Below are 17183 nucleotides of genomic sequence, written 5' to 3' on the forward strand. Positions count from 1 at the left end.
AACTTTCCAGCTCAACAAGCAAGCCTAAATCCAAAACCTCAACTTGGGCTACAAATCTTCTCAAAACTCACCCATGCTCACTTCAAGTTACTTATAGAAAAAGTGTTTTTTGAAACTCTGGCCAGCTTTCTTTCAAACACCAATAACCTCCTCCCTCTAACTTAGAGCACAGACCACATCTCATGTATGGTGTGCTACTTCATGATTCACTTGTATACCAAACAGGATTGCCAGCTTTCTCTGAACTTACAAAAAAAAACTGTGCAGCTCTTATCAATTACACATTAATTGCCATTAACATTTTGTCAAATGCAGTATTGAAAAGACTTTGAACTTCATGCTTACCTCCAATACAAGGGAGACACAAGCTGGGAAAAATGTCATAAAGACAAAGTAGTTTGCCAAAACAGACATGCATCCAAAGCAGCACATGATTTCTAGTTGTCTCACCCCTAAAATATTAAAAATTATAAATGTTAATGAACCTTTCCTGCTACTGATCAATTAAATATTCTCACCTTCTACATAGCGAAGAGTGCACTTGTGGCTGGGATTGTCATTGTAGCTAAAGCCACAGCCATGAGAATTTTTTCAAGTGTCTTCTGCACCTCCACTAAAAGTCACGCCGAGAGCAATTATTCACTCGATGGAAGCACAGTTTCAAATCCTCATACACCCACAAAAATGAAACAACTGAACGTCCCTACAAAACCCTTTCTAAACTTTAAATTTCCAGCTACTTCCGATAAAACTAACAGTAGGTGCACACAAGGATGTAGATTTCATGTGGCTTACCAGACATAGTACCAACACCTATCACAAGGCATTCCACAAGAGCATCAAGAGTGAAAGTGGGACCCAGAATGGCCATTCCACGTGCAATATTTTCCCTTACTTCATCCTGTTAAATAGATACTTAGAATTAGCTCACAGGAAAATTAATGATTGCCCACTTGTTTGCAAAAACTTCTGAACTCAAAAACAAATAAAGCGTGAATAGATTCAATGCACATTTTTAAAAATACAAACAATTCTTTACATTTACATCCAAATTTACAAAAAAAGCCATAATTAGTTCTCATACCCACTGGTACAATTCGTGTCTTTCTCAAGATCAATGAAAAACATTTCTAATTTGAAATCAAATTTAGGTCAAAGAAGGACTTATAATACAAGAATAGGAATGTCAGCCAACATAGATATCAAACCTGCGCATCATTCAATAGGACCTTAGGCTTCAGCTCCACTTTCCCACTTGTACCTCATTTCCCTTAATTCCCTGTTTAAGGCACCAAACTCCAGTCTCAAATAGATTCCACGGTGGAGCACCCACACCTTGCGACAAACTCAACCCTTTAAGTGTAGTATTTTCTCCTCATCGCTATTCTAAATGATCAGCCCCTGATCCTGACAATGTCCCAATTCTCTAAATTCCCAGACAAAGAAAAACATTCACATTGTATTTATCCTGTCAAACCTCAGAAGCTAGTTTTCAATTAAATAAGGTGAGGTTCCAATACTGATTGTTGAGGCATTCCATTATTCACAGCTTGCCAATTTGAAAATTGACCTATTTACATCAACTCTTTGCCTTCCATCAGTTAACAAATTCTCTAACCATACCAAATATATTAAATTAACTCCATAAGCCCACAACTTGTACATCAGCCTTTTGTGTGGCAATTACTGAATGCATTCTATTTGGGTTTCCAAAAGACAACAGCAGGCAGTGAAGGTGGCAAATAGTACACAAATGTAGAACATAGGAACAGGAGTGGACCATTCAATAGGTGTGTCCATGAACATCAGCCTTGGTGCAGTTAAGAGTCAAGTAGGGATATCTTGCTGTAGTTGCACAGGGAATATCCACACCTGGAATAGTGTGCATTTTGGTCTTCCTATTGGAATTCTACGTTCTGGCTATGGAAGGAGTGCAACAAATGTTTATCAGACTGATTCCTGGAATAGCAGGACTCATATACGAAGATAAACCAGTTGAGTTAGGACTGCATTCATTGGAATTTAGAAGCATGAAGGTGGGGAGGATGTGCTCGCATGCTGGTAGGAATCTCAAATCTATAAAGATTTGAATAGGACTAGACAGATTAAATGTAATAGGATGTTTCCTACAGACTAAAGGTAGCCCACTTATGATTGACAGGAGGAGAAGTTTCTTCACCCACATTGGCATGCTGATGCCAAACAATATCAGAACGGCTGTGTGCACAGTTTAAAAGGGAACATTGCCCAGACAGTGGTAAACCTGTGGAATGCTCGTCACAAAAGCAGTTGAGGCCAAAATGCTGAAAAAATGTTTTAAAGGGGTCAGATATAGTTCTTGTGGGGAGGAAACAGCAAAAGGCTGTAGAATCATACAGCACGGAAAGAGACCCTTCGGTTCAATGGAGAGAGATGCTCAGCCATGATCATAGTGAATGACAGAGCAGGCTCGAAAGACTGAATGGCTTATTTTTGGTCCTATTTCCTATGCTTTGCGTCATTTATTCTATCACTGCATTGTCAGAAAATTGCTAAGTTTCTCAAACAAGATATCCAATTTGTAAGACCACACCAACTTTGATTATTATGAATTGCTCCGCAATCCACTATCTCGATTATAGTTTAAAAAATTATTTCAAGTCTACACACATTGGCCTGGAATCAAATACCAAGTTAAAGACACTGGAGGAGAAATTCATCAATGTAGTGACAATGCGTACCACCTTCAAAATGCACTGCAGCAACCACCTCCCAAAGCACCTTACAAACCTGTGACCTTCACCACCTGAAGGCCAAGGGCAGATGCAGTTAACCTCCAAGCCACATACCTGCCTGTCTTAGAACTATATTGATTGTTCGTTCAGTCTCTCATTCAAAAATCTGCAACTCTCCCCCAACAGCTTTCTGGGTGCACCTACATCCCAAGTCCAGCAGCAGTTATGGTGACATCTCAACACCACCTTCAATGGCAATCAATTTAAAAGAAACAACATGCAAAGCTACAGTGGAAAGGCAGGAGAATGGGATTAGATTTCAGAGCTCAGACAGCCAGCGCAGACGCTGTGTCGAAAGGCGTCCTTCTGCACTGTAAAGAATTCTGTGATCAAGGATGGGCAGGAAATGCTCGCCCAGCAGGTAATTCAAATGTCCCATGAACAAGTAATTTAAAAAAAACCCATGTAACATGTTACATAATGTACCAACCATTAATACGAACAAAACATGCCACAGTTAATCAGGAATGGTGAGTTTGCCCCACAAGCAGCAGCCCATAATGTTATTCATTTCCAGAGAATTGATGCAAGTCCCACTGTGACCATTAAAAGCTATGCTACACAAATTAAATATTTCCTTCTTTATGTTTCTTTGTAACCAGCCCCTAATTTTGATTTAAAAACACTGTTTGAATCCAGTTTTTGTTCAATATCAGTTAAAAAGACTTTCAGTCACACAATTGTAACAGTACCTGGCAGTTGGAGCTCAGTGCAAATTTGGCTAGGGCACTGGCTTTCGATAGATCAATAAGCAGCAAGAAGAAAGGCAAGGCTTCACTGCGAAGAAATATTAATTTAGAGTTAATCTTGGATAAAATGTTCCTGTGAAATCCATTCAAAAATAAAATCTTAGCTAATTTGAAATCTTCAATTACAGGACAGAATGTTACCAATGGGTAAAAGCTGTATTCCACAAATGACAGTGGCTGCTAGATCGGTTGTTAATTCTAAATTTCAGATTGCCTTCTTTTAAGAAAAAGCAAAAAAGACATTCGGCCAAAGGGCAAAATATATTGAGTCATGGCACAAATCAGCTAAAATCTCTTTAAATGGCAGAACAGAGTAGAGGGACTGAATGGTCTACTCTTGCTCTTCTGCACACAGCCAGCCAGCCAGCCATGTGGAGGGTATATTGCACTTAAAATGCTATTGTTTGAACAGAGTGTTAAAATGAAGGCATACTTGCCTTCTTCCAAAGGCATTATTCGATCACCCATGTAATTCTCCTAGTATACAAGCCATCAATAATCTCTCAATCAACAGGTGAATGAATAAAACTGGTTATTTACTACTTCATTTCCTTTATAAGGCCTTAATTTTACAAGTTGAATGCCACATTTTCTACATAATACTCAATTAACTATGAAACACTTTAGAACTGACAAATGTTGTAAATGACAGCAAACAAGTACCAATTCATTTCATACTGTCTCCTTACCTGCAAGTGTAGTTACTAGTCACTTTTAAAAGAAAAAGGTCAAACATTGGACATTCTACTCATTATTGAGCACAATTTGGTCTTCTACTAAGTGTAATTTTATTAGAATGCAAATGGTAGCCCTAAAAAGGTACAGCTACAGAGTCATAACGTGAATATACTAGCATATCTAAACATGCCCCAAACTGTTGAATTGTGGATTATCATACTCACTTGAGGCCAGTTAGTTCTTTATCCAGAAAATGAATTACAACAGTACTAAAAACAAAGCTGGAGAAAATGGTGAAGAGGCCAGCAATCCCTAAAAGAACAAATTTAAGGGAACATTTAATTGCATAAACACATTGTATAAATAGGCATATATAAGCAAATGCAAGTGTCAGTTGCATTCAAGGACAGGCACTCAGTCACTGACCTAGCATATACTTGGAACCAAGTTGTCGGAGGTTCTGGAATTGGAAGTATATGTACAAGATTGCTAAGCATCGCGTGATGGTCAGTATTATGATATCACTGCTTAATATCTCCTATGAAAACAAAATTACAAGAGTGAAATGTAGTCAACATCTTAAACAAAATCACAGTTAGTTACAGAACAAGCTATGCTTAGGAGTTCTTTATTAGAAGGCACTGAAAGCTACCATGCAAGTTAGTAAAGAAAGTCAGGAAACAATCAGAAAGTGGATTTGGAGTACATGAGCAAGAGAAATTGTTCTTCACTTGTACAGAAGCTGATCCCCATTCTCAAGAAAGGACACATTTACCAAGGAGGATATTTTCTTTTACATAGAGGATGTGGTGGAGGCTGGTACAATTACAGCATTTAAAAGGCATTTGGATGTGTATATGAATAGGAAGGGTTTGGAGGGATATGGACCAGGTGCTGGCAGGTGGGACTAGATTGAGTTGGGATATCTGGTCAGCATGGACGGGTTGGACCAAAGGGTCTGTTTCCATGCTGTACATCTCTATGACTCTATACAAGGTCAATCATGGGAAGGGAACGTCACTGATGGACCAGCATTTTATTGCCCATCCCTAACTACCCCAAGAAGATGGCAGGAAGTTGTCTTCTTGAACCATTACAATTTATGTAATGTAGGTATATCCATAATATCGTTAAAAGGAGGAAGTTCCAGGATTTTGACCCAGAAACATTGAAGGAACAGAGATGTATATTTCCAAGTTAGTAAGGGGAGTTCATTGGAGGATGTGGTGCTTCCACATAGCTGCTACCCTGGTCCTTCTAGATGGAAAGTCACGGGCTCGACATCAAAACATTGCCAAGTAATTAGCACCTGGTCATGGCAATCATTTCCGATTCTCAAAATTTGTGCTATGCACCAGACTTGGATGTCCGCACAGCTGCTCAGAGGGAATGCTGCTGGCAATATTCCAGAAATCCTTCTATTCTGGAAGAGTATCCAGAGGATTCGAAAAGTGCCCATGTAACATTTTTATTTAAAAAGGATTGGAGACAAAAAAATTGGTAACTATAAGACATCGGGATTAACATGTTGGGAATATATTTGAGTCGGTTTTTAAAAAAATGTAATAGCAGATCATTTATAAATACATAATGATTAAGCAGAGTCAGCATTGCTTCAAGGAAAAAAAGTGCCCGAAATATTTACTTTAATTTTGAGTAACAACTAGTCAGATAGGTAAAAGGGGAAACAGTGGGTGTAATATATTTGAATTTTGAAAAGACATTTGATATTAGCTTGTTTTAAATAAGAGCCAATTGTATCAGAGTCATATTAGCAGAAGAGAGGATTTGCTAACAGATAGAAGACATGGGATAAAGGGGCTATTTTTAGAATGGCAATAGAGTGTCTCAGGGATCAGTGCTGGAGCCACAATTAGTTAAAATATATATTCATGACTTCAATGATGAAAAGTAGTGTAATATAGTCAATTTTGTGGCTGATATAACAATAAATGGGAAGGCAAATGGTGAGCATTACAGAGTCTGCAAAGGGATATAGACATGTTAAACAAGTGGGCAAAAACTTGGCAGATGGAATATGATGTGGGGATACATGACATTATGCATTTGGCAGGAGGAATAGAGGAGCTGAATATTATTTAAATGGAGAAAGACTGCAGAAAGCTATGGAGAGATTTGGATGTATTTGTCCACGAATGACCAAACGTTAGCAATGTTTATCAAGTAACAGTGAAGGCAAATAGATCATTGGCTTTTATTTTGACTGGGAATACAGTTAAAAAGTAGGAGTTTTGATAAAAACCACACAAGGCACTAGTGAGACCACAGCTAGACTACTTCCTGAAGAAGGGCATGTGCCCGAAACGTCGAATCTTCTGTTCCCTAGATGCTGCCTGACCTGCTGTGCTGTTCCAGCAATAAAGTTTCAACTTTGATCTCCAGCGTCTGCAGACCTCACTTTCTCCACAGCTAGACTACAGCAAACAATTCTGTGCCCCTAATGGGAGGAAAAATATACTGTTTTGGAGACAGCCTAGAGGGTTCACTAGACCGATACCAGGTATGGAGGGACTGTCCCATGAGATTTGGTTAGATTGGGCATGTACTTATTGCAAAAGCATAAGAGGCAACCTTGTTGAAACATAGAATATTCTTAGAGGACTTGACAAGGTAAATATAGAAATGCAGTTTCCCTCTGTAGGAGGGGCTCTATGATCAGAGGGCATAAACCCAGAATAATAGGTCACACATTTAACACAGATAAGGAATTTTTTCTGAGAGTTATGAATCTGCAGAATTCTTAGCCACAGAGGGTTGTCAAGACTGGGGCATAAAGAATACTTGAGGCTGAGACAGGCAGATTTTTAAATCATTAAGGGTTAGGAGAAAAAGACAGGAAAGTAAGTTAGGGATGATCAATGCATCCATAATCTCAATGAACAGCAGGGAAGGCTCTTTGTTTCCAATTTCAACCCCTCTCTCACTTTTTTTTTTTTAAGTGGTCCATCTCAGACTCTTGGCTTCCATTTATTAATTTCACTGTTTCCCTTTGAGGACAGGCTGTCCACCAATATCCCATGACAAGCCCACCACTTCACACCTTGCTTTCTGTAAAGATGCCAGTCACCGAGTCTCCGGCTCATCTCTGCTCATGATGCCACCTTGTATCAGACGGCTTCCGAAATGACAGAAACCTCTCACCCCACTGTAGTTGTCAGGTTGCACTCAGGCTGAAGACCGTCTCCCATACTTTTGCCCTCAACTCTTCCAGAACAAATTGGGGTTCCTCTTGTCCTTAAAAATTTTCATCCCACTAAGTCTCTACATTTTAAACAAAAAAATCAGAGATGTACAGCATGTAAACTGACCCTTCGGTCCAACTCATCCATGCCGACCAGATATCCTAAATTAATCTAATCCCATTTGCCAGCAATTGACCCATATCCTTCTGACCCCTTCCTATTCATGGTCCCATCCTGATGTCTTTTAAAATGTTGTAATTGTACTGGCCTCCACCACTTCCTCTGGCAGCTCATTCCACACACGCACAACCCTCTGCATGAAAATGCTGCCCAGTAGATCCCTTTTCAATCTATCCCCTCTCACCTTAAATCTATGCCCTTTCAGTCTGGACTTCAACACTGGGGAAAAGACTTTGTCTCTTTACCCTATCCATGCCCCTCATGTTTTTTTTTTAAGAAAGGCTGAAGTCACCCTTCAGTCTTTAATGCTCCCTATAGCGCCGACCCACCAATCCAGGCAACATCCTTGTAAATCTTTTCTGAACCCTTTCAAGTTTCACAACATCCTTCCAGTAAGAGGGAGACCAGAAATGCACACAAGATTGGCCTAACCAATCTCCTGTACAGCCACAATATGACATCCAACTCCTAAACTCAATGCTCTGACCAATAAAGGAAAGCATACAAACATCTTCACTATCCTACCTACTTGCGACTCTACTTTCAAGGAACCTGCACTCCAAGATCTCTTTGGGACCTTACCATTAAGTCCTGCCCAGATTTGCCATGCCAAAATGTATCACCTCACATTTATCTAAATTAAACTCCATCTGCCACTTCTCGGCCCAGTGGCTCAGCTGATCAAGATGTCGTTGTACTCTCAGGTAACCTTCTTTGCTGTCCACTACACCTCCAATTTTGGTGTCATCTGAAAACTTATTAAACTATACCTCCTACGTTCACATCCAAATCATTTATGTAAATGGCAAAAAGCAATGGACCCAACACTGACCCTTGTGACACACCACTAGTCACAGGCCTCCAGTCTGAAAGGCAATCCTCCACTACCACCCTCTGCTTTCTACCTTTGAGCCAGTTCTGTATCCAAATGGCAAGTTCTCCCTGTATTCCATGAGATCCACACTTGTTGACCAGTCTACCATGAGAAATCTTGTTGAAGCCTAAAGTCCATACAGATCACATCCACCGCTCTGCCCTCAATCCGCTTTGTTTCTTCTTCTTCAAAAAAATTCAATCAAGTCAGTGAGACATTATTTCCCACACAAAGCCATGTTGACTATCCCTAAACAGCCCTTGCCTTTCCACATACATGTCCTTCAGGATTCCCTCCAAAAACTTGCCCACCACCAATGTCAGGCTAACCAGTCTATAGTCCCCTGGCTTTTCCTTACCACCTTTCTTAAATAGTGACACCAGGTTAGTCAATCTCCAGTCTTCCAGCACCTCACCTGTGACTATTGATGATACAAATATCTCAAAGATATATCCCAACCCCCCCACAACTTACTAGTTTAAATCCTCCCAAGCAGCTCTAATAAATCTCCCTGCCAGTACATTAGTCCCCTCCCAAATCAGGTGCAATCCATCCTTCTTACACAGGTCACTTCTACCCCAGAAGAGATCCCAAATGATTAAAACAAAATGTGAACCCTTCTCCCTTGCACCAGCTCCTCTGTCAATTCCACCACCTACAGCAGGTGTTGCCAAACACGATTTCCCCTCCCTGCACTGTCAGCATTCCACAGAGACCATTCTCTCCAATACACCCTGGTCCACTCCTTTAATCATTCCTAACACTTCCTCACTCCCCCATAACATCTTCCCACAAAATTGCAGTCGATATAACACTTGGCCACTCACCTCTTCACTGATTAAGGCTCCAAACACCTTCCAAGTGAAGGAAAATTTTATATTTCCCCCCCAATCTAGTCTACTGCATTCGCTGCTTACAAAGCAGACTGCTTTAATTGACAAGTAAACACATAGACTGACCACTTTGATGATCATCTCCACTCTACTGGAAGAAATGATTCTCACATCTGGTTGTGAGACAGTTCAATAAACCCCTTGTTCTAATGCCAATATTTTTACCCGGGCCTTGCTGCAATGTTCCAAGAAGCATAACACAAGCTTGAAGAACAACACTGCAGTTTCTGCTTCGCCACTTTCCAGCTGAGGTCTAAACACTGAATTCCATAACTTCAGAAAGTGACTGCATTGTCTGTTCTCCACTTCTTATATTCTGTTCTGCACCCTACAGCCTTGTCTTGTTTGCGTCTTGAAAAAAAAAAGGATTATTTCAATGGTGAACTACTGTTTAACTCCAAGGTACCGAGGCATCTATGTTCTAAATGCAAGAGTCTCAAAAGGTGGTCAGATACAGCAAGTGATGAATGTGAAAGGAATGCTATCTTGAGGGCAACTGTACACTGAAGGACATTATACCTTTGTTGTACAGGGCATTGGCGAGACCATATCTTGAACATTTTGCGCCATTTTAGTCTCCTTATTGAAGGACAGCTGGAAAGACGCTGGAGGCACAGCTCAGAGGAACTTTACGAGATTGATACATTGAACTAACAAAATGATCATATGAAAGAGGAATAAGCAGCTGTGATTGTTTTCTCTTGTGTTTAAAGGAACAAGTAGTGATTTGATTGAATTTTATAAAGATCCTGATATGGTCGTGATAAGGTGAATGCAGCAAGGATGTTTGGAGTAGTCCAGAACTAGAGATCACCCTAGTTTTTAGTCATTAGGAGTCACCCTCTTAGGTCAGAGAGGAGGGGAATCATTGAGGGTTGAGAGACTTCAGAAGTTTATAAAGATATTGGAGCCAGGGCCATTGAAAATTTGAAGCAGACATAGATAGATTGTTTGGCAAGGGAATAAAAGGTTATCAGGGAAAGATCAGACCATGGATTTCAGAGCAAACAGGTCACCTGTGATCTTAATGGAATGGCAAAGTAGGCTATGAAGGGCTGATTAGCCTATTTCTAGTTCCAATTCTTTTCTTTGTATCTACATTTAGATGGATACTTGGATCTCCACAAAGGAAGAAATGGATACTCAACAAATATTGTCTCATCCTATTTAGGTGCAAGGAAGAAACTAAATCTAGGTGAAAAAATACTTACACTTGATCAATGTTATTTGTAACTGGACACAGAAAAAAGAATTTTTTTTTTACGAGGAATAATTGAAACCAGCTTCCCTAACATAAAAATACAAGTAAAATATAGATCATACAGATTGCAAAAGGATGTTATAGGCCCAGCAAAAGCATTTGAAATTATTTACATTCACATTTTTCCAGAGTATGGTTCGTTTAGAAAGCAGCAGCATCAAGTATTTTAACTTAACATTCACAGTAATTTGAAGTATAAATATATAAAATACATATTATCTTTAAACCCTGTAAGTTTTACAGAAGTGTAAAAGAGTCCATTTACATAATCTTGAAGACTTTTTTCAATTTGTGTTCAAAGCTTTTTGCTCAATTCTACTGGTTTTGAATTATATTAGCAGATGCCCTTTGTGAAACTGAAACGTTAAATGTGAAGTCAATCTAGCTATAAACGTTAACTACATTTCAAGGAGCCCAGTAAGAGGATAAATAGTTATGGCAGGATTCTTACCTCCTCAATCTTTGGACATTCAAAATTCCATCCACAAATCTGATTATTGCCAGTAAACATATTCATGGACATCATGCAGATCGTGATTGTAACTGTTCCAACAATCACTTCCCAAGGGTGGGAGGCAACAAAAAGCCCATGCATGCGGAACAGCCTGGACAGCATTTTTAATTTTACCTGTTTGGGAAGAAGAAGAAAACTGGTAAAACACATTTTTTTAAAAAGTATATTTACTGGTATCCATGATATCTGAAAGGAACCAGAAAGGAATTATGAAACACCAAAACAGAAACTAGGAACAGAAGTAAGCTATTCAGCCCATCGAGCCTGGCCCGCTCACTGGGGTCAACCATGATTATTCTCAAAGTTGTAGTCTCACTTTCTCTCCATATCGCTTGGTGCCTTTAATATCTACAAATGTCATGTTTTTCTTGAACATATGTGGTGGATCAGCCTGTACCAGTAAAGAAGTCTTTCCTTAACACAGTCCCTTTATCTTCAGGCCATGATCCCAGTCCTGGACTCCCAAACTAGGGAGGACACCCTCCCTGCATTCAGCCTGCCTGCCCTTTCAGTATTTTATACGTATTAGTCAGATTCCCTCTTACTCTTCTGAACAGTACTTTGATTCGATCTGTATTCACAAGCTCGACTCATACAACACAGTTCTGCCATCCCTGGTCTCAGCCTAATGAACCTAGGCTGCCCTTCCTCTATAGTAACTGCATGCTGCTTTATTAACCCCAAGCCGACGTGTTTTACAAGTCATTCTGCTCTCGCATGTGTTTTGTTAACACAATTTTACTATGACGCTATTGATGAATCGGGGATACTGTTTCTAAAGTGCGAACTCTTAAAGCATTTATTGGTTATACTGTGATTTGGTCCCATTAGTATAAATGGTCTATCATTACACGATTTTCTTATAACACAGGATTGCACAAGAATGGAACTACCATGTTTTGGCAAAACTGACTATATTTCTACCCACTAACCTATGTGGGACTATACCAAAAGTCTTTTTGAAATTCAAATACACATCTGGTTCTCCTTTCTGCTTACTACATCCCAACCAAAAAAAACTCCAGTGGATTAATTTTGCACACTTTCCTTTTCATAAACTTGTTGATACTTTGTCTAATCCTATTGATGCTTTCCAAGGGTACTATTATCTTTTATAATAGACTAAATGTAGTCCAGTTTGCTCAACTGATATTCTATCATTCATGAGAGAAATAGGCCATTCAGCCCCTCAACGAGCTTATGGCCTATCAGATACGCTTCAACACCACTTTGCTGCCTTTTTCTCCATACCTTTAGATTATCTTATCGATTGAAAAAAAAAACATATTTCACAACCTTCAATATACTTAAAAACCCAGCCTCATTGGAATTCTTTATTGCAAGAGGGCCACTGATTCATGACATGAAGAAATTATCCCCTCACCCCATCTTAACATCATCTTACAGTATTCTATAATTTAAAAACTAAACATGAAATACTTATTTTCTCCACAAGTACCCAAGTCATCCAGTCAGAGATGTACAGCACGGAAACAGACCCTTTGGTCCAACTCGTCTATACTGAGCAGATATCCCAACCCAATCTAGTCCCACCTGTCAGCACTTAGCCCATACCCCTCCAAACCCTTCCTATTCATATACCCATCTATATACCTTATAAATGCTGCAATTGTACCAGCCTCCACCACTTCCTCTAACCGCTCATTCCATACACACACCATCGCCTGTGTGACAAATTGCCCCTTGGGTCTCCCATATCTTTCCCCTCTCAGCCTAAACCTATGCCCTCTAGTTCTGGACTCCCCCACCCCAGGGAAAAGACCTTGTTTATTCACTTTATCCATGCCCCTCACGATTTTATAAACCTCGAAGGTCACTCTTCAGCCTCTGACGCTCCAGGGAAAACAGACAGCCTATTCAGCCTCTCTATTAGCTCAAATCTTCCAACCCATATAAATCTTTGTATCTGAAGACATTGCGAGAAGTTAAGGAAGAATTTGCAGAGCCCCAGGCAGAGATATTTGTATCCTCTATAGTTACGGATGAGGTGCCAGAAGACTGGGGAGTGGCTAACATTGCACCTTTGAGAAAGGCTGCTAAATAAATAAATTAGTTCCCAGGCTGCTGCTCTATAGACCAGTAAGTCTGATGTCAGTGGTGCTTAAGTTATTGATGAGATTACGAAGCAGGATTTACATGCATTTGGAGAGGCAAAGACTGACTGGGGACAGTCAGCATGGCTTTGCGCATAGGAAATTGTGTGTGTCACAAACTTCAGAGTTTTTGAGGATCTGACCAATAAATTAGATGAGGGCAGAGCAGGTGACATTGCCTACATAAACTTTAACAAGGCTCCACATGATAGACTGGTTAGTAAAGTTCTAATACATGGGATTCAGGGGCAGTTTATCAATTGGATATAAAATCAAAATCTAAGGGATTTTGAAAAGATTAGTCTTCAACTCATTTTAATTAGCTTCTCCTTACTTTGATACATAAGCAGGAGTCTGGATGAACTCAGCAAGCCAGGAAGCATCAGGAGGTGGAGACATCGATGTGTCAGGTGTAACTCCTCTTCAGGACTGGGGATGGATGTAAAGGGAGTTGCAGATAAAGGGGTGGCAGGGGCAGGAAGGTGAAGTGGGGATAGGTGAAGACAGGTAATGGGTACAAACTTTGGAGTGCAGGTTCAAAGCTCCTTGAAAGTGGAGTCGCAGGTAGATAGGATAGTTAAGGCGATGTTTCGTATACTTTCCTTTATTGGTCAGGGTACTGAGTACAGGAGTTGGGAGGTCATGTTGTGGCTGTATAGGACATTGGTTAGGCCACTGTTGGAATACTGCGTGCAATCCTGGTCTCCTTCCTATCAGAAAGATGTCGTGAAACTTGTAAATCTTTTCTGAATCCTTTCAAGGATGTTGCTAGGGTTGGAGCATCGAACTAGAGGGAGAGGTTGAATAGGCTATTTTCTCTGGAGCATCAGAGGCTGACGGGTGACCTCAAAGGGTTACAAAATTATGGGGCATGGATAGGATAAATAGACAAAGCCTTTTCCCTGGAGTGACAGAGTCCAGAGCTAGAGGGCAAAGGTTTAGGGTGAGAGGGGAAAGATATAAAAAAGACCTAAGGGGCAACTTTTTCAGGCAGAGGATGGTAAGTGCCAGAGGATGTGGTGGAGGCTAGTACAACTGCAACATTTAAAAGTCGTTTGGATGGGTATATGAATAGGAAGGGTTTGGAGGGATATGGGCCGGGCGCTGGCAGGCGAGACTAGCTTGGGTTGGGATATCTGGTTGGCATGGACAGGTTGGACCAAAGGGTTTGTTTCCATGCTGTACATCTCCATGACTCTATTAAGTCAAGGCGGCTGTAAAGTAAGACTTCAAGCTGCCACTTTTACATTGAATGTCATTTACCCTTACAAATCAACTGCACACTTAATTGTCCATTAACTGATCCAGTAAGACGTAAACACAGTTCACTATTTCATGCAGGACAAGTCCCGAATGAAAACATGACTGATGGGAAAGACTGACACACTGTACTTTGTGGTTTCTGAAAAACAAGCCCAACATATAGAGATGTTAAAGGCACCAAAGGAGGAACCTTAAATGCAAGGTAACTACTAACAAAGCTAGTAAAGAATTCAAGAGAAATTCCTTAACTCAATTATTAGTGGGCGGCACGGTGGTTAGCACTGCTGCATCACAGCGCCAGAGACCCAGGTTCAATTCCCGTCTCAGGCGACTGACTGTGGAGTTTGCACGTTCTCCCCGTGTCTGCGTGTTTCCTCCGGCTGCTCCGGTTTCCTCCCATAGTCCAAAGATGTGCAGGTCAGGTGAATTGGCCATGCTAAATTGCCCGTAGTGTTAGGTAAGGGGTAAATGTAGGGGTATGGGTGGGCTACGCTTCGGGGGGGTCGGTGTGGACTTGTTGGGCCGAAGGGCCTGTTTCCACACTGTAATGTAATCTAATCTAATCTAAATCTAATCTAAACATTCCACTTAGTACTTCCCGAATAAGAAATCATGAGATATCATGACACACTGACCAAGTGTTAGCTGAAGTTGCTAGCTCGGCTCCCTTTTAAATTCTCCCATTTAAATAGTGTGCCAATTTGACAGACCTGATTCTTATTTCAGAAAGGCCACATTAATTGAGAATACCACCAGGTACAGAATCAATGGAAAGAGATGATAAAAACCAAGACATAACTTCTTTGAATGTACAATAGGGGTCAGTCCCCAGCCCTTGTCCTACATCAGCTGGGGCCCAGCTTGCCACCTTACTGATAGAGGTACACAATAGTTTATTCGAAATGCTCAGGAACAGCTGGTTTTCAGAATACAGAATTTTTCGAATTTCAGAATAAGTGACAGTTTGATGGTGAATTTTTTTTACATCTTACTGGAAGAGCAGACTCAGAGTAAAACAGGCCCTGAAACAGAATTGAGGCCTGCCAGTGCTAGGACACACTACCTCTACCCCCTACCCTCCCAAAAGTGACACGCATCGAGTGGGTGTCGACTTCGGTTAACCGATTGCACACCAAATAACCTCGTTAATAATAAAAAAAAGACTTTATAAGCAAGCCTTCGGACTTAGACAACTCTATCTGAAATCAGAAAAGTTCCAATCTGTATCTCATCAACACTACAAGTGCGCGTCACCCAATATGGCCACAACGACATGACTTCTCACTATCAGCTGATGTCCCTGGCTACATATACACAGTAGCTCTCTTGCCACACATATCATCACTCCATTCTATTAAGGCAGTTTGTTAAGAAAGTCTTCATTTTACTCATACATCAGGAATAAGAGATTGATCAGGGAGAAGGTAGGGCCAATCAGGGATATCTTAGGGAACATGCGTGGAGTCTGAACAGATAGGGGAAGCCCTAAATGAGTTTTTTGCTTTGGTTTTCACCAAGGAAAGGGACCTTGTTGTAAGTGAAAATGTAGAGTTGGGATACAGTCTTGACCAGATCAAGATTGATGACGTTGATGTGCTAGAAACGTTGGAAAACATCAAGATTGATAAGTCTCCAGGGTCAGACCAGATTTATCCTAGTCTGCTCTGGAAAAGGGAGAAAGGAGGTTGCTAAGCTGCTGGCCAAAATATTTGCCTCCTCACTCTCCACAGGAGTCGTACCGGAGGATTGGAAGGAGGCGAATGTTGTTCCTTTTTTCAAGGGTAATAGAAAATCCCTGGCAATTTCAGACCAGTCAGTCTTACGTCTGTGGTCAAAGTTTTGGAAAGAATTCTGAGGGATAGGATTTATGACTATTTGGCAAAGCATAGTGTGATTAAAGGCAGTCAGCACGGCTTTGGGAGGGGCAGGTCATTGAGGAGGTGTCAAGACAGGTCGATGACGGTCGAGCAGCGGATGGTGTATATTGACTTCAGCAAGGCATTTGATAGGGTTCCTCATGGTAGGCTCATTCATAGAGTCAGGAAGTATGGGATAGAGAGAGGTTTGGCTATCTGGATTCAGAATTGGCTGGCTGACAGAAGGCAGAGAGTGGTTGTAGATGGAAAGTATTCTGCCTGGAGGTCAGTGTTGAGTAGGGTCCCATAGGGCTCTGTTCTTGGGCCTCTGCTCTTCGTAGTTTTTATAAATGGATGAGGATGTTGCGGGGTGGGTTCGTAAATTTGCAGATGACACTAAAGATTGGAGGTGTCATCGATAGTATAGAGGGCTACTGCAGGCTGCAGCACGACATAGACAGGATGCAGAGGTGGGTTGAGAAATGGCATATGGAGTTCAACCTGGATAAATGCGAAGTGATGAATTTTGGAAGGTCGATGCAGAATGCTGAACATAGGATTAAAGACAAGATTCTTGGCAGTGTGAAGGAACAGAGGGATCTGGGTGCGAAAGTACATAGATCCCTCAAAGTTGCCACCCAAGTGGATAGGGTTGTTAAGAAAGCATATGGTGTTTTGGCTTTCATTAACAGGGGGATTGAGTTTAAGAGCTGCGAGGTTTTGCTGCAGCTCTACAAGTCCCTGGTGAGACCACACTTGGAATATTGTGTCCAGTTCTGGAAAGATACAGAGGCTTTGGAGAGGGTGCAAAGAAGGTTTACCAG

The 17183-nt window shown here is 40.9% G+C and overlaps 1 protein-coding gene across 1 annotated transcript in view; it reads right to left on the reverse strand.

The window, feature by feature from the left end:
- hmgcra (3-hydroxy-3-methylglutaryl-CoA reductase a) overlaps positions 1–17183 on the reverse strand; it is a 47284-nt gene that overhangs the window by 22843 nt on the left and 7258 nt on the right. The window contains exons 2-7 of the mRNA XM_043707408.1: positions 11064–11240; positions 4628–4739; positions 4426–4513; positions 3467–3551; positions 796–901; positions 346–452 (exon numbers count right to left, since the gene is read on the reverse strand). Coding sequence (XP_043563343.1) covers positions 346–452; positions 796–901; positions 3467–3551; positions 4426–4513; positions 4628–4739; positions 11064–11228 — 663 coding nt within the window. The 5' untranslated portion in view covers positions 11229–11240. The remainder of the gene's footprint in view (positions 1–345; positions 453–795; positions 902–3466; positions 3552–4425; positions 4514–4627; positions 4740–11063; positions 11241–17183) is intronic.

The sequence above is a fragment of the Chiloscyllium plagiosum genome, chromosome 2 (assembly GCF_004010195.1).
Source record: "Chiloscyllium plagiosum isolate BGI_BamShark_2017 chromosome 2, ASM401019v2, whole genome shotgun sequence".
NCBI lineage: Eukaryota > Metazoa > Chordata > Chondrichthyes > Orectolobiformes > Hemiscylliidae > Chiloscyllium > Chiloscyllium plagiosum.